Source organism: Pseudoliparis swirei, chromosome 6 (genome assembly GCF_029220125.1).
Source record: "Pseudoliparis swirei isolate HS2019 ecotype Mariana Trench chromosome 6, NWPU_hadal_v1, whole genome shotgun sequence".
NCBI classification, from domain to species: domain Eukaryota; kingdom Metazoa; phylum Chordata; class Actinopteri; order Perciformes; family Liparidae; genus Pseudoliparis; species Pseudoliparis swirei.
Window position 1 is genome coordinate 28347133 of NC_079393.1, and position 22501 is coordinate 28369633.

Genomic DNA, 22501 nt, shown 5'->3' on the forward strand with positions numbered 1-22501 from the left:
AATCATGAGATGGACGGTTATGTTTAATTGTCTTTATAATGTAAATGTGAGATATGAAAACAAATGCACATCAGTTTTCTGCACTAAGCCCCGCCCCCTTCACGGCAACTCATTTACAACAGCAGGAGTCAAACTGCGATGAAGGTGCACCTCATTTCCTTCAGATCTCACTCGTCTTCAACCAGACATTAAGATGAAGAAGTGAACATGACATCATCGCAGAGGAGACGAGCCTCAAAACAAAAAGCAGCTCACGACCTGCTGCTGCAGAGGAAACGGCCAGAAAGCAAAGGAATGTCCCGTGTGGCGTGTGGCGTGTGTAGTCCAGCGTCTCAGGCGTCCGTCAGCGTCTTCTTGTCCAGCACGATCTTCTCCCCCGGCTTGAAGGCCGGCGTGCCCATGTACGGGCAGCTGGAACAGCGGAAGGCGTCGCCAAGGTAACACTGCAGGGAGGAGTCATGGAAGTCAGTTTGCTCTCCGTTAGATGAGAGAACTATATATATATATATATATGTGTATATATACACATACAAATATACAATGTATATATACATACATATAAATATATACATACACATTTATACATATACACATAAATACAAATATATATACATACAATGTATATATACATATAAATATACACTCACACTGCCACAGGCCGACTTCGGTAGGTTAGTCTTGGGCTGTCCTTCACCCTCCAGATCATCGGCGAGGCCACACGTGCTGCACACGCACACACACACACACACACACCAGATTAATGTACAAAACTAGAATGAATACATTTGAAAGCTTTGGTCTACTGGTTTAAATAAGGGGGGGGGGGGCTCACCAGTTCTTGCAGGCTTTTTTCTTGTTGGCTCCTTCTCCACACGTGGGGGCTTTAAGGGACGCCGGGTCTGGCTTCTTCAGGTCGTCCTCGTCCAGCAGAGCATCGGAGTCCACCAGGTCCTAGAGAGAGAAGGATTCAGTACTTATTGGGGCCACAGTGGACAGTAAGACCCAATAATATATACATATTTATTTAAATAAATATTTATTTGTTTAAATATTTATTTAAATAAATATTTATTTGTTTAAATATTTATTTATTTAAATAAATATATATATATTTGAATGAAATATGTCAATTTAAATATATATATATATACATATTTAAATAAAAATATAATTTAAATCCTGGTCCCGTCAGAGAGGTCCAGACTCTATTTCAACTCACCACGTCATCATCGTCCATGTCGTTGGCCGACAGCGTCCACATTTTGACAGCGTTGGGATCCAGAGCTGGTTTCTCTGCTGTCAATATAAACATGCAGCTCAAAGTCTATACATAACATTATATATATACAAATATATATATATATAAATAACACTCATACTCATGTTAACAATAGAGAAGAAACTGGGAACAAAAGAATTGTTTTCATACAAATGTGAAGATGACCTTGGATACTTTAATAGGTTTAAAATCTTGACCGCTAATTGCCTCACTGGTTTAAGATATATAATAAATAAAAGGATGACATATCCTTGATCGGTTTCTGCATCTCTGGCTCGTGGAACTGTGGACCGAGTTGACCGGTCGGGAGCAGAACAGCAGAAATATTCAGAAAGATACTGGATTACAACGATAACAATTGTTGAACGATAAATTAATCACAATCTCAATTTAACCTACAGACGAAGCCCGGTGTCCGTGAGCTTCTGTCATCAGCGTGTCACGTGATCACGCTTTGAACCCATCAGAACCGGAGGAAACCAGAACCGCTCAGGAACCTACCCGTCTTCTTCCCGAAGGAAAGTTTGATCTGGCTGGACGATCCCACCTCGAAGGCCGGCTTGGAGGCCGACACGCGCGCTCGAGACAGAGTGTTGCCTTGGTAACCAGTGGCGGTCCTGAGGGAGCTCAGCGCCTCGGGACTCAGGTCCGCTTGACTGACCTGGAAGCAGGAAGCAGAGGGCCGTTACCAGCGTGACCAGAGGACGTCTCCGGCGTGGACGAGCGGACGCAGCCGGTCACCTCCGTCACCGACACGAAGCCGGACAGCTTCAACGCCGACGCCAGCTTCCCCGCCGTCCTCACGCTCTGCGCCTCGGATCCTGCCACGCAGAGAGAAACGAGTCAAACACGCCGAGACAAGGGCGACCTCCAGGGCGCGGGCGACCTCAAGGACGCGGGCGACCTCCAGGACGCAGGCGACCTCGAGGACGCAGGCGACCTCAAGGACGCAGGCGACCTCCAGGGCGCGGGCGACCTCAAGGACGCAGGCGACCTCAAGGACGCGGGCGACCTCGAGGACGCAGGCGACCTCGAAGAAGCAGGCGACCTCCAGGGCGCGGGCGACCTCGAGGATGCAGGCGACCTCGAAGAAGCAGGCGACCTCAAGGACGCGGGCGCCCTATCAGCGTGAGGAAGTCAGACCCAGGCTGGCTTCACCTGTCACTGCCTCCTCCAGAACCAGCTTCCCTCCGGGTCGGAGCACTCGGGCCATCTCGGCCAGAGCCTCCGCGCTGTGGGTGGAGCAGCTGTCGGCCAGCAGGCAGGACAGCACCCAGTGGAAGGTGGAGGCCGGGTGGGCGGCTGAGGGGAGGAGAGGGTGGTGTCACTCATGTGGAGCTTGAGATGAGGGAACACGACACACACAGCAGCCTCTCATGTCCTCCACCCACACAGCCGTCTCTCATGTCCTCCACCCACACAGCAGCCTCTCTCATGTCCTCCACCCACACAGCAGCCTCTCATGTCCTCCACCCACACAGCAGCCTCTCATGTCCTCCACCCACACAGCCGTCTCTCATGTCCTCCACCCACACAGCAGCCTCTCATGTCCTCCACCCACACAGCAGCCTCTCATGTCCTCCACCCACACAGCAGCCTCTCATGTCCTCCACCCACACAGTCTCTCTCATGTCCTCCACCCACACAGCAGCCTCTCATGTCCTCCACCCACACAGCAGCCTCATGTCCTCCACCCACAGCAACCTCTCATGTCCTCCACCCACACAGCAGCCCTCTCATGTCCTCCACCCACACAGCAGTCCTCATGTCCTCCACCCACACAGCCGTCTCTCATGTCCTCCACCCACAGCAGTCTCTCATGTCCTCCACCCACAGCCCACACAGCAGTCTCATGTCCTCCACCCACACAGCCATCTCTCTCCTCCACCCACACAGCCTCATGTCCTCCACCCACACAGCAGTCTCTCATGTCCTCCACCCACACAGCCGTCTCTCATGTCCTCCACCCACACAGCCTCTCTCATGTCCTCCACCCCACAGCAGTCTCTCTCATGTCCTCCACCCACACAGCAGCTCTCATGTCCTCCACCCACATCAGTCTCTCATGTCCTCCACCCACACAGCAGTCTCTCATGTCCTCCACCCACACAGCAGCCTCTCTCATGTCCTCCACCCACACAGCCGTCTCTCATGTCCTCCACCCACACAGCAGCCTCTCTCATGTCCTCCACCCACAGCAGTCTCTCATGTCCTCCACCCACACAGCCGTCTCTCATGTCCTCCACCCACACAGCAGTCTCTCATGTCCTCCACCCACACAGCAGTCTCTCATGTCCTCCACCCACACAGCAGTCTCTCATGTCCTCCACCCACACAGCAGCCTCTCTCATGTCCTCCACCCACACAGCAGCCGTCTCTCATGTCCTCCACCCACACAGCAGCTGTCTCTCATGTCCTCCACCCACAGCAGTCTCTCATGTCCTCCACCCACAGCAGCCTCTCTCATGTCCTCCACCCACACAGCGTCTCTCATGTCCTCCACCCACACAGCAGCCTCTCTCATGTCCTCCACCCACCCACACAGCAGCCTCTCATGTCCTCCACCCACACAGCCGTCTCTCATGTCCTCCACCCACAGCAGCCTCTCCATGTCCTCCACCCACACAGCAGCCTCTCTCATGTCCTCCACCCACACAGCAGTCTCTCATGTCCTCCACCCACACAGCCGTCTCATGTCCTCCACCCTCTCATGTCCTCCACCCACACAGCAGCCTCTCATGTCCTCCACCCACACACAGCCTCTCTCATGTCCTCCACCCACACAGCCTCTCATGTCCTCCACCCACACAGCAGCTCTCATGTCCTCCACCCACACAGCAGCCTCTCATGTCCTCCACCCACACAGTCTCTCTCATGTCCTCCACCCACACAGCAGCCTCTCATGTCCTCCACCCACACAGCAGCCTCTCATGTCCTCCACCCACACAGCAGCCTCTCTCATGTCCTCCACCCACACAGCAGTCGCTCATGTCCTCCACCCACACAGCCGTCTCTCATGTCCTCCACCCACACAGCAGTCTCTCATGTCCTCCACCCACACAGCCGTCTCTCATGTCCTCCACCCACACAGCCGTCTCTCATGTCCTCCACCCACACAGCCGTCGCTCATGTCCTCCACCCACAGCAGCAGCTCTCATGTCCTCCACCCACACAGCAGCCTCTCTCATGTCCTCCACCCACACAGCAGTCTCTCATGTCCTCCACCCACACAGCCGTCTCTCATGTCCTCCACCCACACAGCAGCCGTCTCTCATGTCCTCCACCCACACAGCAGCCTCTCTCATGTCCTCCACCCACACAGCAGCCTCTCTCATGTCCTCCACCCACACAGCCATCTCTCATGTCCTCCACCCACACAGCCGTCTCTCATGTCCTCCACCCACACAGCAGTCTCTCTCATGTCCTCCACCCACACAGCAGTCTCTCATGTCCTCCACCCACACAGCAGCCGTCTCTCATGTCCTCCACCCACACAGCAGTCTCTCATGTCCTCCACCCACACAGCAGCCTCTCTCATGTCCTCCACCCACACAGCCGTCTCTCATGTCCTCCACCCACACAGCCTCTCTCATGTCCTCCACCCACACAGCCGTCTCTCATGTCCTCCACCCACACAGCAGTCTCTCATGTCCTCCACCCACACAGCAGTCTCTCATGTCCTCCACCCACACAGCAGCCTCTCATGTCCTCCACCCACACAGCCGTCTCTCATGTCCTCCACCCACACAGCAGTCTCTCATGTCCTCCACCCACACAGCAGTCTCTCTCATGTCCTCCACCCACACAGCCGTCTCTCTCATGTCCTCCACCCACACAGCAGTCTCTCATGTCCTCCACCCACACAGCAGTCTCTCATGTCCTCCACCCACACAGCAGCCGTCTCTCATGTCCTCCACCCACACAGCAGTCTCTCATGTCCTCCACCCACACAGTCTCTCTCATGTCCTCCACCCACACAGCAGCCTCTCATGTCCTCCACCCACACAGCCGTCTCTCATGTCCTCCACCCACACAGCCGTCTCTCATGTCCTCCACCCACACAGCAGCCTCTCATGTCCTCCACCCACACAGCAGCCTCTCATGTCCTCCACCCACACAGCAGCCTCTCTCATGTCCTCCACCCACACAGCAGCCTCTCTCATGTCCTCCACCCACACAGCAGCCTCTCATGTCCTCCACCCACACAGCAGCCTCTCATGTCCTCCACCCACACAGCAGCCTCTCTCATGTCCTCCACCCACAGCAGTCTCTCATGTCCTCCACCCACACAGCCATCTCTCATGTCCTCCACCCACACAGCAGTCTCTCATGTCCTCCACCCACACAGCCGTCTCTCATGTCCTCCACCCACACAGCAGTCTCTCTCATGTCCTCCACCCACACAGCAGTCTCTCTCATGTCCTCCACCCACACAGCCGTCTCTCTCATGTCCTCCACCCACAGCCGTCTCTCATGTCCTCCACCCACACAGCAGTCTCTCATGTCCTCCACCCACACAGCAGTCTCTCATGTCCTCCACCCACACAGCCGTCTCTCATGTCCTCCACCCACCCAGCAGTCTCTCATGTCCTCCACCCACACAGCAGTCTCTCATGTCCTCCACCCACACAGCAGTCTCTCATGTCCTCCACCCACACAGCAGTCTCTCATGTCCTCCACCCACAGCAGCCGCTCTCATGTCCTCCACCCACACAGCAGCCTCTCATGTCCTCCACCCACAGCCGTCTCTCATGTCCTCCACCCACACAGCCGCCTCCCTCATGTCCTCCACCCACACAGCCATCTCTCATGTCCTCCACCCACACAGCCGTCTCTCATGTCCTCCACCCACACAGCAGCCTCTCTCATGTCCTCCACCCACACAGCAGCCTCTCTCATGTCCTCCACCCACACAGCAGTCTCTCATGTCCTCCACCCACACAGCAGCCTCTCTCATGTCCTCCACCCACACAGCCGTCTCTCATGTCCTCCACCCACACAGCCGTCTCTCATGTCCTCCACCCACACAGCCGTCTCTCATGTCCTCCACCCACACAGCAGCCTCTCATGTCCTCCACCCACACAGCAGTCTCTCATGTCCTCCACCCACACAGCCATCTCTCTCATGTCCTCCACCCACACAGCATCCTCTCTCATGTCCTCCACCCACACAGCCGTCTCTCATGTCCTCCACCGACAGCAGTCTCTCATGTCCTCCACCCACAGCCGTCTCTCATGTCCTACACCCACACAGCTGTCTCTCATGTCCTCCCACCCACAGCAGTCTCTCATGTCCTCCACCCACACAGCCGTCTCTCATGTCCTCCACCCACACAGCAGTCTCTCATGTCCTCCACCCACACAGCCGTCTCTCATGTCCTCCACCCACACAGCCGTCTCTCGTCCTCCACCCACACAGCAGTCTCTCATGTCCTCCACCCACACAGCAGCCTCTCTCATGTCCTCCACCCACACAGCAGCCTCTCATGTCCTCCACCCACACAGCCGTCTCTCATGTCCTCCACCCACACAGCAGCCTCTCTCATGTCCTCCACCCACACAGCAGCCGTCTCTCATGTCCTCCACCCACACAGCCGTCTCTCATGTCCTCCACCCACACAGCCGTCTCTCATGTCCTCCACCCACACAGCCGTCTCTCATGTCCTCCACCCACACAGCAGTCTCTCATGTCCTCCACCCACACAGCCGTCTCTCATGTCCTCCACCCACACAGCAGCCTCTCTCATGTCCTCCACCCACACAGCAGCCTCTCATGTCCTCCACCCACACAGCCGTCTCTCATGTCCTCCACCCACACAGCCGTCTCTCATGTCCTCCACCCACACAGCCGTCTCTCATGTCCTCCACCCACACAGCCGTCTCTCATGTCCTCCACCCACAGCAGTCTCTCATGTCCTCCACCCACACAGCAGCCTCTCATGTCCTCCACCCACACAGTCTCTCTCATGTCCTCCACCCACACAGCAGCCTCTCATGTCCTCCACCCACACAGCCTCTCTCATGTCCTCCACCCACAGCAGCCTCTCATGTCCTCCACCCACACAGCAGCCTCTCTCATGTCCTCCACCCACACAGCAGTCTCTCATGTCCTCCACCCACACAGCAGTCTCTCATGTCCTCCACCCACAGCAGCCTCTCATGTCCTCCACCCACACAGCAGCCTCTCATGTCCTCCACCCACACAGTCTCTCTCATGTCCTCCACCCACACAGCCGTCTCTCATGTCCTCCACCCACACAGCAGTCTCTCATGTCCTCCACCCACACAGCAGTCTCTCATGTCCTCCACCCACACAGCCGTCTCATGTCCTCCACCCACACAGCAGCCGTCTCTCATGTCCTCCACCCACACATCAGCAGTCTCTCATGTCCTCCACCCACACAGCCGTCTCTCATGTCCTCCACCCACACAGCAGTCTCTCATGTCCTCCACCCACACAGCCATCTCTCATGTCCTCCACCCACACAGCAGTCTCTCATGTCCTCCACCCACACAGCCGTCTCATGTCCTCCACCCACAGCAGCCTCTCTCATGTCCTCCACCCACACAGCCGTCTCTCATGTCCTCCACCCACACAGCAGTCTCTCATGTCCTCCACCCACACAGCAGTCTCTCATGTCCTCCACCCACACAGCCATCTCTCATGTCCTCCACCCACACAGCCGTCTCTCATGTCCTCCACCCACACAGCAGCCTCTCATGTCCTCCACCCACACAGCAGCCTCTCTCATGTCCTCCACCCACACAGCCATCTCTCTCATGTCCTCCACCCACACAGCCGTCTCTCATGTCCTCCACCCACACAGCAGCCTCTCATGTCCTCCACCCACACAGCAGTCTCTCATGTCCTCCACCCACACAGCAGTCTCTCATGTCCTCCACCCACACAGCAGCCTCTCTCATGTCCTCCACCCACACAGCAGTCTCTCATGTCCTCCACCCACACAGCAGTCTCTCATGTCCTCCACCCACACAGCCGTCTCTCATGTCCTCCACCCACACAGCAGTCTCTCTCATCCCACCACAGCAGTCTCTCATGTCCTCCACCCACACAGCAGTCTCTCATGTCCTCCACCCACACAGCAGCCTCTCATGTCCTCCACCCACACAGCAGTCTCTCATGTCCTCCACCCACACAGTCTCTCTCATGTCCTCCACCCACACAGCAGCCTCTCATGTCCTCCACCCACACAGCCGTCTCTCATGTCCTCCACCCACACAGCAGTCTCTCTCATGTCCTCCACCCACACAGCAGTCTCTCATGTCCTCCACCCACACAGCAGTCTCTCATGTCCTCCACCCACACAGCAGTCTCTCATGTCCTCCACCCACACAGCAGCCTCTCATGTCCTCCACCCACACAGTCTCTCTCATGTCCTCCACCCACACAGCCGTCTCTCATGTCCTCCACCCACACAGCCGTCTCTCATGTCCTCCACCCACAGCAGCCTCTCTCATGTCCTCCACCCACACAGCAGTCTCTCATGTCCTCCACCCACACAGCAGCCTCTCATGTCCTCCACCCACACAGCCGTCTCTCATGTCCTCCACCCACACAGCAGCCTCTCTCATGTCCTCCACCCACACAGCAGCCTCTCATGTCCTCCACCCACACAGCAGCCTCTCTCATGTCCTCCACCCACACAGCCGTCTCTCATGTCCTCCACCCACACAGCAACCTCTCATGTCCTCCACCCACACAGCAGTCTCTCATGTCCTCCACCCACACAGCAGCCTCTCATGTCCTCCACCCACACAGCAGCCTCTCTCATGTCCTCCACCCACACAGCAGCCTCTCTCATGTCCTCCACCCACACAGCCGCCTCTCTCATGTCCTCCACCCACACAGCAGCCTCTCATGTCCTCCACCCACACAGCCGTCTCTCATGTCCTCCACCCACACAGCAGCCTCTCATGTCCTCCACCCACACAGTCTCTCTCATGTCCTCCACCCACACAGCAGCCGTCTCTCATGTCCTCCACCCACACAGCAGTCTCTCATGTCCTCCACCCACACAGCAGCCTCTCTCATGTCCTCCACCCACACAGCAGCCTCTCTCATGTCCTCCACCCACACAGCCGTCTCTCATGTCCTCCACCCACACAGCCGTCTCTCATGTCCTCCACCCACACAGCAGCCGTCTCTCATGTCCTCCACCCACACAGCAGCCTCTCATGTCCTCCACCCACACAGCAGCCTCTCATGTCCTCCACCCACACAGCAGTCTCTCATGTCCTCCACCCACACAGCAGCCTCTCATGTCCTCCACCCACACAGCAGTCTCTCATGTCCTCCACCCACACAGCAGCGTCTCATGTCCTCCACCCACACAGCCGTCTCTCATGTCCTCCACCCACACAGCCGTCTCTCATGTCCTCCACCCACACAGCCGTCTCTCATGTCCTCCACCCACACAGCAGCCTCTCATGTCCTCCACCCACACAGCAGTCTCTCATGTCCTCCACCCACACAGCCGTCTCTCATGTCCTCCACCCACACAGCAGCCTCTCATGTCCTCCACCCACACAGTCTCTCTCATGTCCTCCACCCACACAGCCGTCTCTCATGTCCTCCACCCACACAGCCGTCTCTCATGTCCTCCACCCACACAGCAGCCGTCTCTCATGTCCTCCACCCACACAGCCGTCTCTCATGTCCTCCACCCACACAGCCGTCTCTCATGTCCTCCACCCACACAGCAGCCTCTCTCATGTCCTCCACCCACACAGCAGCAGTCTCTCATGTCCTCCACCCACACAGCAGCCTCTCATGTCCTCCACCCACAGCAGCCGTCTCATGTCCTCCACCCACACAGCAGCCTCTCATGTCCTCCACCCACAGCAGCCTCTCATGTCCTCCACCCACACAGCAGCCTCTCTCATGTCCTCCACCCACACAGCAGTCTCTCTCATGTCCTCCACCCACACAGCAGTCTCTCTCATGTCCTCCACCCACACAGCAGCCGTCTCTCATGTCCTCCACCCACACAGCAGCCTCTCATGTCCTCCACCCACAGCAGTCTCTCTCATGTCCTCCACCCACACAGCAGCCGTCTCTCATGTCCTCCACCCACACAGCAGCCTCTCTCATGTCCTCCACCCACACAGCCGTCTCTCATGTCCTCCACCCACACAGCAGTCTCTCTCATGTCCTCCACCCACACAGCAGTCTCTCATGTCCTCCACCCACACAGCAGTCTCTCATGTCCTCCACCCACACAGCAGCCGTCTCTCATGTCCTCCACCCACACAGCAGCCTCTCTCATGTCCTCCACCCACACAGCCGTCTCATGTCCACCCACACAGCCTCTCTCATGTCCTCCACCCACACAGCAGCCTCTCATGTCCTCCACCCACACAGCAGCCTCTCATGTCCTCCACCCACACAGCAGCCGTCTCTCATGTCCTCCACCCACACAGCAGTCTCTCTCATGTCCTCCACCCACACAGCAGTCTCTCATGTCCTCCACCCACACAGCAGCCGTCTCTCATGTCCTCCACCCACACAGCAGTCTCTCTCATGTCCTCCACCCACAGCAGCCGTCTCTCATGTCCTCCACCCACACAGCAGCCTCTCTCATGTCCTCCACCCACACAGCAGTCTCTCATGTCCTCCACCCACACAGCAGCCTCTCTCATGTCCTCCACCCACAGCAGTCCTCCACCCACAGCCGTCTCTCATGTCCTCCACCCACACAGCAGCCTCTCTCATGTCCTCCACCCACACAGCCGTCTCTCATGTCCTCCACCCACACAGCCGTCTCTCATGTCCTCCACCCACACAGCAGTCTCTCATGTCCTCCACCCACACAGCCTCTCATGTCCTCCACCCACAGCAGCCTCTCATGTCCTCCACCCACACAGTCTCTCTCATGTCCTCCACCCACACAGCAGCCTCTCATGTCCTCCACCCACACAGCCGTCTCTCGTCCTCCACCCACACAGCAGTCTCTCATGTCCTCCACCCACACAGCAGTCTCTCATGTCCTCCACCCACACAGCCGTCTCTCATGTCCTCCACCCACACAGCAGTCTCTCATGTCCTCCACCCACACAGCAGCCTCTCATGTCCTCCACCCACACAGTCTCTCTCATGTCCTCCACCCACACAGCAGCCTCTCATGTCCTCCACCCACACAGTCTCTCTCATGTCCTCCACCCACAGCCGTCTCATGTCCACCCACACAGCAGTCTCTCATGTCCTCCACCCACACAGTCTCTCTCATGTCCTCCACCCACAGCAGCTCTCTCATGTCCTCCACCCACACAGCCGTCTCATGTCCTCCACCCACAGCAGTCTCATGTCCTCCACCCAGTCCTCTCATGTCCTCCACCCACACAGCAGTCTCTCATGTCCTCCACCCACACAGCAGCCTCTCATGTCCTCCACCCACACAGCAGTCTCTCATGTCCTCCACCCACACAGCAGCCGTCTCTCATGTCCTCCACCCACACAGCAGTCTCTCTCATGTCCTCCACCCACACAGCAGCCTCTCATGTCCTCCACCCACACAGCAGTCTCTCATGTCCTCCACCCACACAGCCGTCTCTCATGTCCTCCACCCACACAGCAGCCTCTCTCATGTCCTCCACCCACACAGCAGCCTCTCATGTCCTCCACCCACACAGCAGCCTCTCATGTCCTCCACCCACACAGCAGTCTCTCATGTCCTCCACCCACACAGCAGCCTCTCATGTCCTCCACCCACAGCAGCCTCTCATGTCCTCCACCCACACAGCAGTCTCTCATGTCCTCCACCCACACAGCAGCCTCTCATGTCCTCCACCCACACAGCAGCCTCTCATGTCCTCCACCCACACAGCAGCCTCTCATGTCCTCCACCCACACAGCAGTCTCTCATGTCCTCCACCCACACAGCAGTCTCTCATGTCCTCCACCCACACAGCAGCCTCTCATGTCCTCCACCCACACAGCAGCCTCTCATGTCCTCCACCCACACAGCAGCCGTCTCTCATGTCCTCCACCCACACAGCAGTCTCTCATGTCCTCCACCCACACAGCAGTCTCTCATGTCCTCCACCCACACAGCAGTCTCTCATGTCCTCCACCCACACAGCAGTCTCTCATGTCCTCCACCCACACAGCAGCCTCTCATGTCCTCCACCCACAGCAGTCTCTCATGTCCTCCACCCACACAGCAGCCTCTCTCATGTCCTCCACCCACACAGCCATCTCTCATGTCCTCCACCCACACAGCAGCCGTCTCTCATGTCCTCCACCCACACAGCCGTCTCTCATGTCCTCCACCCACACAGCCGTCTCTCATGTCCTCCACCCACACAGCCGTCTCTCATGTCCTCCACCCACACAGCAGCCGTCTCTCATGTCCTCCACCCACACAGCCGTCTCTCATGTCCTCCACCCACACAGCCGTCTCTCATGTCCTCCACCCACACAGCCGTCTCTCATGTCCTCCACCCACACAGCAGCCTCTCATGTCCTCCACCCACACAGCCGTCTCTCATGTCCTCCACCCACACAGCAGTCTCTCATGTCCTCCACCCACACAGCAGCCTCTCATGTCCTCCACCCACACAGCAGCCTCTCATGTCCTCCACCCACACAGCCGTCTCTCATGTCCTCCACCCACACAGCAGCCGCTCTCATGTCCTCCACCCACACAGCAGCCTCTCATGTCCTCCACCCACACAGCAGCCTCTCATGTCCTCCACCCACACAGCCGTCTCTCATGTCCTCCACCCACACAGCAGCCTCTCATGTCCTCCACCCACACAGTCTCTCTCATGTCCTCCACCCACACAGCCGTCTCTCATGTCCTCCACCCACACAGCAGTCTCTCATGTCCTCCACCCACACAGCCGTCTCTCATGTCCTCCACCCACACAGCCGTCTCTCATGTCCTCCACCCACACAGCCGTCTCTCATGTCCTCCACCCACACAGCAGCCTCTCTCATGTCCTCCACCCACACAGCAGCCGTCTCTCATGTCCTCCACCCACACAGCCGTCTCTCATGTCCTCCACCCACACAGCAGTCTCTCATGTCCTCCACCCACACAGCAGTCTCTCATGTCCTCCACCCACACAGCAGCCTCTCATGTCCTCCACCCACACAGCAGCCTCTCATGTCCTCCACCCACACAGCAGCCTCTCTCATGTCCTCCACCCACACAGCAGCCTCTCATGTCCTCCACCCACACAGCCGTCTCTCATGTCCTCCACCCACACAGCAGCCGTCTCTCATGTCCTCCACCCACACAGCCGTCTCTCATGTCCTCCACCCACACAGCAGCCGTCTCTCATGTCCTCCACCCACACAGCCTCTCATGTCCTTCTCATGTCCTCCACCCACACAGCAGCCGTCCTCCACCCCACAGCCTCTCATGTCCTCCACCCACACAGCCGTCTCTCATGTCCTCCACCCACACAGCCGTCTCTCATGTCCTCCACCCACACAGCCTCTCTCATGTCCTCCACCCACACAGCAGCCTCTCATGTCCTCCACCCACACAGCCGTCTCTCATGTCCTCCACCCACACAGCAGCCTCTCTCATGTCCTCCACCCACACAGCCGTCTCTCATGTCCTCCACCCACACAGCAGTCTCTCATGTCCTCCACCCACACAGCAGCCTCTCTCATGTCCTCCACCCACACAGCCGTCTCTCATGTCCTCCACCCACACAGCCGTCTCTCATGTCCTCCACCCACACAGCCGTCTCTCATGTCCTCCACCCACACAGCAGCCTCTCTCATGTCCTCCACCCACACAGCCGTCTCTCATGTCCTCCACCCACACAGCAGCCTCTCTCATGTTCTCCACCCACACAGCAGCCTCTCTCATGTCCTCCACCCACACAGCAGCCGTCTCTCATGTCCTCCACCCACACAGCAGCCTCTCTCATGTCCTCCACCCACACAGCAGCCGTCTCTCATGTCCTCCACCCACACAGCAGCCTCTCTCATGTCCTCCACCCACACAGCCATCTCTCATGTCCTCCACCCACACAGCAGTCTCTCTCATGTTCTCCACCCACACAGCAGTCTCTCTCATGTCCTCCACCCACACAGCAGTCTCTCTCATGTTCTCCACCCACACAGCCTCTCTCATGTCCTCCACCCACACAGCAGCCGTCTCTCATGTCCTCCACCCACACAGCAGCCTCTCTCATGTCCTCCACCCACACAGCAGTCTCTCTCATGTTCTCCACCCACACAGCAGTCTCTCTCATGTCCTCCACCCACACAGCAGTCTCTCTCATGTCCTCCACCCACACAGCAGTCTCTCTCATGTTCTCCACCCACACAGCAGTCTCTCTCATGTTCTCCACCCACACAGCCGTCTCTCATGTCCTCCACCCACACAGCAGCCGTCTCTCATGTTCTCCACCCACACAGCCTCTCTCATGTCCTCCACCCACACAGCAGTCTCTCTCATGTTCTCCACCCACACAGCAGCCTCTCTCATGTCCTCCACCCACACAGCAGCCGTCTCTCATGTTCTCCACCCACACAGCAGTCTCTCTCATGTTCTCCACCCACACAGCAGCCTCTCTCATGTCCTCCACCCACACAGCAGCCTCTCTCATGTCCTCCACCCACACAGCAGTCTCTCATGTCCTCCACCCACACAGCAGTCTCTCATGTCCTCCACCCACACAGCAGCCTCTCATGTCCTCCACCCACACAGCAGTCTCTCATGTCCTCCACCCACACAGCAGTCTCTCTCATGTTCTCCACCCACACAGCAGTCTCTCTCATGTCCTCCACCCACACAGCAGCCGTCTCTCATGTCCTCCACCCACACAGCAGCCTCTCTCATGTCCTCCACCCACACAGCAGTCTCTCTCATGTCCTCCACCCACACAGCAGCAGTCTCTCCATGTTCTCCACGGACACTTGGCAGCCGGCGTCCAGTTCCTCCACGTAGCGCTTCAGGGCCGCTGGAGCCGAGGGCTGAGCCCAGACCAGCAGCACCTGGTCCCCTGCTTTGATGCCGAGCTCTGCCATGACTTCCTGGGGGGGGGGGGGGGGGGGAGAGAGAGAGAGAGGGAGGGAGAGGGAGAGACAGACAGACAGACAGACAGAGAGAGTTGTGCTTCCATGTTTCCAACCACAGAAGCTAAATGAAGCAAAGCGACAGCAGTGAAGTGTCGTCGTGATATATATTAGTTATATTCCAGACTCATGAGTCCATAAAGCAACAAACATAAATACAACAACAACATATGAAGGACAACACGAGGACACGGGGAGCGTCACCGCAGCTAGAGTCGCTCGGAGTGAAACATACAAACACGTGTCCCAATGTTTCCAGAGACAACCTCAGTTGAGGCTTTTATACATAACTTGTTCTGAGTCATTAATATCATGGATTATAAGAATGATCTCCAGACCGGGTTGAATAGGTCGCATCGTGAAACAGGAGGGAAGGCTCTCTGGGGGACTCAGAGGAACCGTGGACGTTAAACGGTGAATCCGGTGTTTCGGGTTAAGAAGCGACCGTGTTAACTGGTGACTTTGAACCGACCGTGTCCGCTGTGGTCGTAGTTACAGGCAGCTGTTGAACATAGTTGGAGAACGCGGAGCTGCCCTCGCGAATGCCTTTGTTTTTCATTGGTATAGTATATATTATTATGTATATAGCTTGACGCAGTATTACAAAAGGCATTCACGAGGACAGCTATACTTGTTCTCTTCCCTATTTTACGGACGGCCGTCGTAACCACGACAACAACGGACGCGTTTGGCTGAAAGTCACCCGTTAACACGGTCGCCTGCTAGACCGTAACACCGGCTAACTACTCATTAGCGCGTTAGCTTGTTTGTTGACACCGGGTCCACCAGCGTAACGCAGCCGGTGGTTGTAAGTTCATACGCCGTGTTTTGGAGTCCAGTGCACGGCGACCCGCTAACAACGTCTACTCACACGTCGGTATGGTTGTTCCCGAAAGTATTTGGTGGTTAATGTCCGGAAATAAAATGAAAATGTCACCCGAATAGACTCCGTAATTTACCTAATCGATCGCTGTGTGGAAGCTTCCGCATGCGTTTCTGGTTTCCGGTTTTCAAAATACAATTGTTGATAAAAGGTTGTAACGTTTGACCATTTAAAGTCACGTTTTAAGGTGAAATTTAGTAGGCACTATGAATATATACAAATATCATATTAATATTAATTCACTCAGTCACAAAATATCGCATTGTTATTTTTCATTTAGCAGTAAATATACATATGTATTTGACACGCGTTTTATTTTGAAGGCGACGTCCTTGTTGTTGGGTTCTCTTGCCAGCGTGATGTTTTGTCTTTCACTGAGTCGCACTAAAGTGACGTATCCGTGCCCAAAAAAGCCAACACAACGCAGCTGAACATGGCGGCGCTGCTGAGAGGTGTTCTTGTTGGAAGGGCACTGCGGGGGCTGGGCAGAGGTGAGCCGGGCTGGGGGCACCGGGCCGCCCCGGGGCTGACCACGGAGCCCACGGTCGTTCTGTCGGTCGTGTGTCGCATTGGGTGGAAACTAACCCGAGTTAGAAGTCAGCTGCCCCGGGCCAAAGTCACTTGTTTCGATGCACATAACTGGGCAGCGTTATTGTATCTAAACTAAATGACTAAATAGTAAAGTCGGCGGTTAGTTTGCTGCTGATCCTTTGACGCTGCAGCTGTCGAGTCCTGCAGGTCGCCAACGTCTTCTTCACCTAAGGACGTGTTGCTGGAGTTACTGTTGCACTTTTTACTATAATGCACAATCTCCTCCTGTTAAAATCATTGTTTTATATTTTGAATTATTTATAGTAGTTTTAACACACACTGATATTACCATATTTATTCATTTTGATAAGTGATAATGGAAGGATTAAGTGTCCACCGTTCCCCTGGCTGTGACGTCACGATGTCCTCCAGCGGCTCAGTACAGCCTGACTCCTGTATCTGCCCCTCCTCAGTGGTGGCTGCACCAGCAGCAGCAGCAGCAGCGACCCCCCAGAGCGGAGGAGGCCTGAGGCGAGGCGTCCACTGTGCAGCGCTGAGGCTCCAGGATGACAAGCCCCCCTCTTCCTCATCCTCTTCCTCATCCTACCACGAGCACGACCAGGCAGAGGCCCTCCGGGACGACCCGACCTCTGACCCCGCAGCCGAGGAGGCCTCCAGGTCCAGCACCAGGTGAGTCCTTCATGAACAAGCTTCACCTGTGTGTGGGTGAGCGTGATGGTGGCGTGCAGGTCTGGACTCAACCATCATCGGCTGAGATGAAATAATAATATCATAATAAGTGACCTGAAAATAGAAAGTTTAATTTTAATTTTACAGAAACTTATATAGAAAGATGATAGCGGTCAGATTTAAAAAAAGGAACATATAACAAGTAAAGTTGTCATTTTTCTGACTTTCATTGTTATTTTTTTAAATTCTTAATAATAATTAAATTCTTAATTTCTATTAGTACTTTAATTTCTATTAGTATTTTAATTTCTATTGATTTATTAATTTTATTTGGGATCCATAAATACGAACTTGAAAATATGTCTAGCACGAAAAATATAACGTTTTATATTTTTGATAGAAACTTAAAAGATGAAAGCAGTCAGATTAAAAAAAGAACGTATAACAAATAAAAGTGTCATTGTTCTTACTTTCATTGTTATTTTTTCAATTTCTATTTTATTTCTCTAGTAATGAATAAAAGATCGTTACCCACAGATTGGCATTGCTGAGATCTCTTGAAAGAAGATGGACATATTTCTACCTTAGATTTTGAATGGTAGTAAAACTAATTTGTGAGCTATATTTGACTAGTTTTGGAAAGTGTTGCGTCATAATCAGCCGGTAGTTATTGTGTTTTTATTTTTACTTTTAAAGCTATTCAAGACGCATTGTCTAAAAAAGAAAACAAGTCCCCGTATCTCACTGAGAAGTTACTCGTTAGCTATTTTTATTCCTGTTTACAATTCATATTACTTATTTAGTATTTGTTACTATGTCTCCTGCACTTTACCAGCCGCTATAATCCTGTACATGTCCCACTAGGTCACAGGTGTCAAACACGAGGCCTGCGGGCCGAATTACGCCCGCCACATCATTTTCTGTGGCCCCTGTCGGCTTGAAAGACATAAGATCATCTTTTATTAGAGAAATCCAAGTGCTTTTATTTTGAAGGTTTCAAGTAAAATGGATTTACGTTATAATAATGGAGACATTTTCTTATGTACAATATTTCTACACTCAAATAAACACAAATCAAATGCAAAGAGAGTTATTTAACAAGATGTTTGGGAGTAGTTTATACAGCGTTTCAGTTACACCGGCCCTTTAAGAGGCGGCCATGATGCTGATGTGGCCTACAGTGAAAATGTGTTTGACACCCCTGCACTACGGGAATAAAGAATATCCTATTGTGAAAGACTTTGACCAGTAACTAGACACATGTCTGTATGTCAGAGGAATGTTAATCCTAGCTTGATGATAATGTGAATAATATATATATATATATCTATGAATAATATAGTGTGGTCACACGTTGCCCCAGTTACCAGGACCAGGGCGGCGAGCAGGGCGAGGATTACGAGACGGAGGAGCAGCTCCAGGCTCGAGTCCTCACCGCCGCTCTGGAGTTCGTCCCGATGCTCGGCTGGTCCACGGACGCCATCGCCGCTGCAGCTGAGGTGAGGGGAGGGGCTTATGTAAGGGGAGGAGCTTCATCCTGCCTGGTGGACAGACAGCAGTGAAGAGGGGGTTCATCGAGACGAGACGAGTCACGCGGGGATATTCCGGATCCTCCTCCCAGTTTTCTCTTGTTGTTTCCATCAGGAAGTTTCATTCAGTTTTTATTTTTATTTCTGCTCTTAAAAGGTGAAAAGAAGTAATGAGGCCAAAGAACACGATGCAGACCATGACTCGACGGCGCTTTGTTCTTGCTTGTTTCTTTACCATATATGTGTTATAATTATAGTAAATTATATGTGTCTGTGTGTGTGTGTCTCTGTGTGTGTGTGTGTGTCTATATGAGTGTGTGTGTCTCTTTGTGTGTGTGTGTGTGTCTCTCTCTGTGTGTGTGTGTGTGTGTCTCTCTCTATGTGTGTGTGTCTCTCTCTATGTGTGTGTGTGTGTGTGCGTGTCTCTGTGTGTGTGTGTGTGTGTGTGTGTGTCTCTGTGTCTGTGTGTGTGTGTGTGTGTCTCTGTGTGTGTGTGTGTCTCTCTATGTGTGTGTGTGTGTGTGTGTGTGTGTGTGTGTGTGTCTCTCTCTCTATGTGTGTGTGTGTGTGTGTGTGTCTCTGTGTGTGTGTGTGTCTCTGTGTGTGTCTCTGTGTGTGTGTGTGTGTGTGTGTGTCTCTGTGTGTGTGTGTGTGTCTCTGTGTGTCTCTGTGTGTGTGTGTGTGTGTGTCTGTGTGTGTGTGTGTGTGTGTGTGTCTGTGTGTGTGTGTGTGTGTCTCTTTGTGTGTGTGTGTGTCTCTCTATGTGTGTGTGTGTGTCTGTGTGTAGACTCTGGGCCTGTCCTCGGCCTCCACTGGTATGTTCCCTAATGGATCAGGAGACTTGATCCTTCACTTCATCTCTCAGTGTAACACTCAGCTGACGGAGATCCTGGCTGAGCAACACAGTACACACACAGACACACACACACACACACACACACACTCGGACTGAAGCCGTTGCCTCCTGTGTACAGACCCAAGAGCACTGCAGACTTCCTCAGAGCCGCGGTGGAGGCCAGGCTGAGGATGCACATCCCTTACATCGAGTCCTGGCCACAGGTGGAAATCACAGGGGAACAGATTATATATTAATAATAATGAACAGATTATAAACAGATTATATGTTAATACTTATAAATAATAAAGCACCACGAGAGGAATCAAGGGGGAGTCTTACTCCACGTGTGACCTTGTGGCCTCAGGCGATGAGCATCCTGCTGCTTCCTCACAACATCCCCGACAGCCTGAAGCACCTCTCCACCCTGGTGGACGACATGTGGTACTACGCTGGAGACCGCTCCACAGACGTGAGTGGATCCCCTCAAACTCTTCTTCTTCTTCTTCTTCTTCTTCTCACAACAGGATGTGTCTATAGTTGTCGTGCTTTAAGGTTGAAGACGGTCCTCTTCAACTGATGGCTGTTTGATAATCAATCCAAATGTTTCTGCGTTCCTTGTATGTTATGCAGTGGATTCTGTCAGGTACTGGTTGTGTGTTGAAGCCTCTTAAAGAGTGTGCGGTGTGACCCGGTTGCAGATGAACTGGTACACCAAGCGGGCGGCGCTGACGGGCATCTACAACACCACGGAGCTGGTGATGCTGCAGGACTCCTCTCCGGACTTCCAGGACTCCTGGACCTTCCTCGACAACCGCATCCAGGATGTCGTCAACATGGCCGCCACCGCCAAGCAGGTAGCGTGCTCACAGGGCGTGAAGCCGGAGGGGCCAGGGACCCCCTTCCCAAGGACCAGGGACCAGGGACCCCTTCCCAAGGACCAGGGACCCCTCATGAGCGTAGCACATGCTTACTTCCATTTGTACTCTTAGATGTAACGTTGCTATCGGCCCAAAGCTAACGTGGGATCAATGGACTCAAAAGGTCCGTCTTACTGGCCCTAATGGTCCCCATTAATGATGCACTTATTAATAATACAGCACAACTTTTAATAATGTACAGGTAAATATTTCCCAGACTTCTTTGCAGTTGTGATGTCACAGCTCTGCAACACACCGACCTGTTCAGTTGTAAACGCTCCGCATGTGTCCCAGTTAATCTCCGGCTGCAGAGTCTGTGAACGACATCAGCTGACAGGAAGTGAACGTAGGAAGTGAAGATGCTTCAATAAGTCGCTCCCATGTTCCTCCGTCACACGCGTGTTCCCCTTCATGCTGCAGGCGCAGGCGACCGGTGAGAGCGTGGTGCAGGGGCTGATGGGCGCCGCCGTCACAGTGAGTGATCACCCGTCACAACCTCTGCAGCTGCATTCACAAGTTTGGAAACGTATACACACGGCGTAGTCTACGCCCTTATTTTGAAATGTTCCCTCGGGACGGCATTAGCGGTTGAACCGTGCATTGAGAGTGATACTCGTGTTCCTCTTTTAACCCTTGTGTCGCCTTCGGGTCAATTTGACCCGATTCAATGGTTAATGTCGGTGTTCTTTCGGGAGTCAACAAACAAACATAAAGTACCTCACACTTAAACTTGGAAAACAATATTAATTCTAATAATTTTCTGGAGATTTTAATAGCTGGGGTCATATTGACCTCAAGGGTAAAATATGTTAGTAAATATAAAGGTAACAGGAGGGTTAAACATTGAATCGGGTCATATTGACCCGAAGGCGACAGGAGGGTGAAACATTGAATCGGGTCATATTGACCCGAAGGCGACAGGAGGGTGAAACATTGAATCGGGTCAAATTGACCCGAAGGCAACACAAGGGTTAAGGAGGCGAGGCTGACGGGGCGGCGTGGACGTGATGTAAAGATGATTACATGTGTGTTGCTTGTTTTCCAGCTGAAGAACCTCACGGGACTGAACCAGAGGAGATGATGGGGAAACATCTCACTGCCGCTGAGCCCGCCAAGAGATCATCGTCTTCATGCTTTTATTCCTGAATAACTGTAAGAGGCTGAAGGTCTTGGGTTATGGGATGTGTTCCGCAAGAGAACCTTCATGTGTTCAGCCTCTTTGTGCTCACCTGTTGGACCTGAGGCTCTCGCGGGTTCATTCTCCTGCTTTGCTTTTTTTTCCCCTTCGGACATAATGATCTGTCTTTTTTTTTTTGATGGATCAAAACTTAAATAAAGTCGTAGTTATATATTGTATATTTATTGTTTGTTTAATTGTCTGGTAATATGAATTCAGTCATCCATTAAATCAGAGGTCTTCAACTAAAAGAGAGAGAGAGGATGCAGGTATAACAAGGCAGAAAGTGTGAGGGATAAATATATATATTTTATTTGAATATCAAAGCATTTTTGGTTGTTTAGAAAATGTATCTTATTTTGAAAATACCTCCCCACGCCCCAATTTAGGGTTTTGCGATTCTGATCCCGGAATAGAACCCATTTAAATGTCTTTAAATACACGTCAACAGGAATCCAACATGTTGAAGTGAATGGATAAATGGAGGCAGAATATGTTCTTTCAGTCACATGTATCTCTAAAAAAAGACTTATCTTCAGTATTGTATGCAGAAGATAACATATGCATACAATCGGCCTCACTCTCGTTTCCTTATCAA

At 53.6% G+C, this 22501-nt stretch overlaps 2 protein-coding genes across 4 annotated transcripts; one reads left to right on the forward strand and one right to left on the reverse strand.

Moving 5' to 3' along the window:
* Nucleotides 1–2: 2 nt before the first annotated feature.
* On the reverse strand, nucleotides 3–16316 carry ciapin1 (cytokine induced apoptosis inhibitor 1). Of its 3 annotated transcripts, none has more exons than XM_056415964.1 (9): nucleotides 16210–16316; nucleotides 15146–15296; nucleotides 2438–2581; nucleotides 2021–2100; nucleotides 1781–1940; nucleotides 1220–1293; nucleotides 833–951; nucleotides 648–723; nucleotides 3–443 (listed from the first exon to the last, which is right to left on the reverse strand). In XM_056415964.1, the coding sequence occupies exons 2-9, from the start codon at nucleotides 15288–15290 to the stop codon at nucleotides 333–335; spliced, it is 909 nt and encodes a 302-aa protein (XP_056271939.1). In that variant the 5' UTR covers nucleotides 15291–15296; nucleotides 16210–16316; the 3' UTR covers nucleotides 3–332. The 3 variants fall into 3 exon arrangements, with proteins under 3 accessions (XP_056271939.1, XP_056271937.1, XP_056271938.1); XM_056415962.1 differs by having other exon boundaries at nucleotides 1220–1296; nucleotides 16210–16315; XM_056415963.1 differs by having other exon boundaries at nucleotides 1220–1296; nucleotides 15146–15292; nucleotides 16210–16306.
* A 280-nt stretch (nucleotides 16317–16596) lies between these two features.
* On the forward strand, nucleotides 16597–22082 carry coq9 (coenzyme Q9 homolog (S. cerevisiae)). The gene is made up of 9 exons (XM_056416020.1): nucleotides 16597–16712; nucleotides 17226–17442; nucleotides 18806–18941; nucleotides 19759–19895; nucleotides 19940–20030; nucleotides 20174–20278; nucleotides 20508–20663; nucleotides 21147–21200; nucleotides 21772–22082. The coding sequence occupies exons 1-9, from the start codon at nucleotides 16655–16657 to the stop codon at nucleotides 21805–21807; spliced, it is 990 nt and encodes a 329-aa protein (XP_056271995.1). The 5' UTR covers nucleotides 16597–16654; the 3' UTR covers nucleotides 21808–22082.
* Nucleotides 22083–22501: the final 419 nt, after the last annotated feature.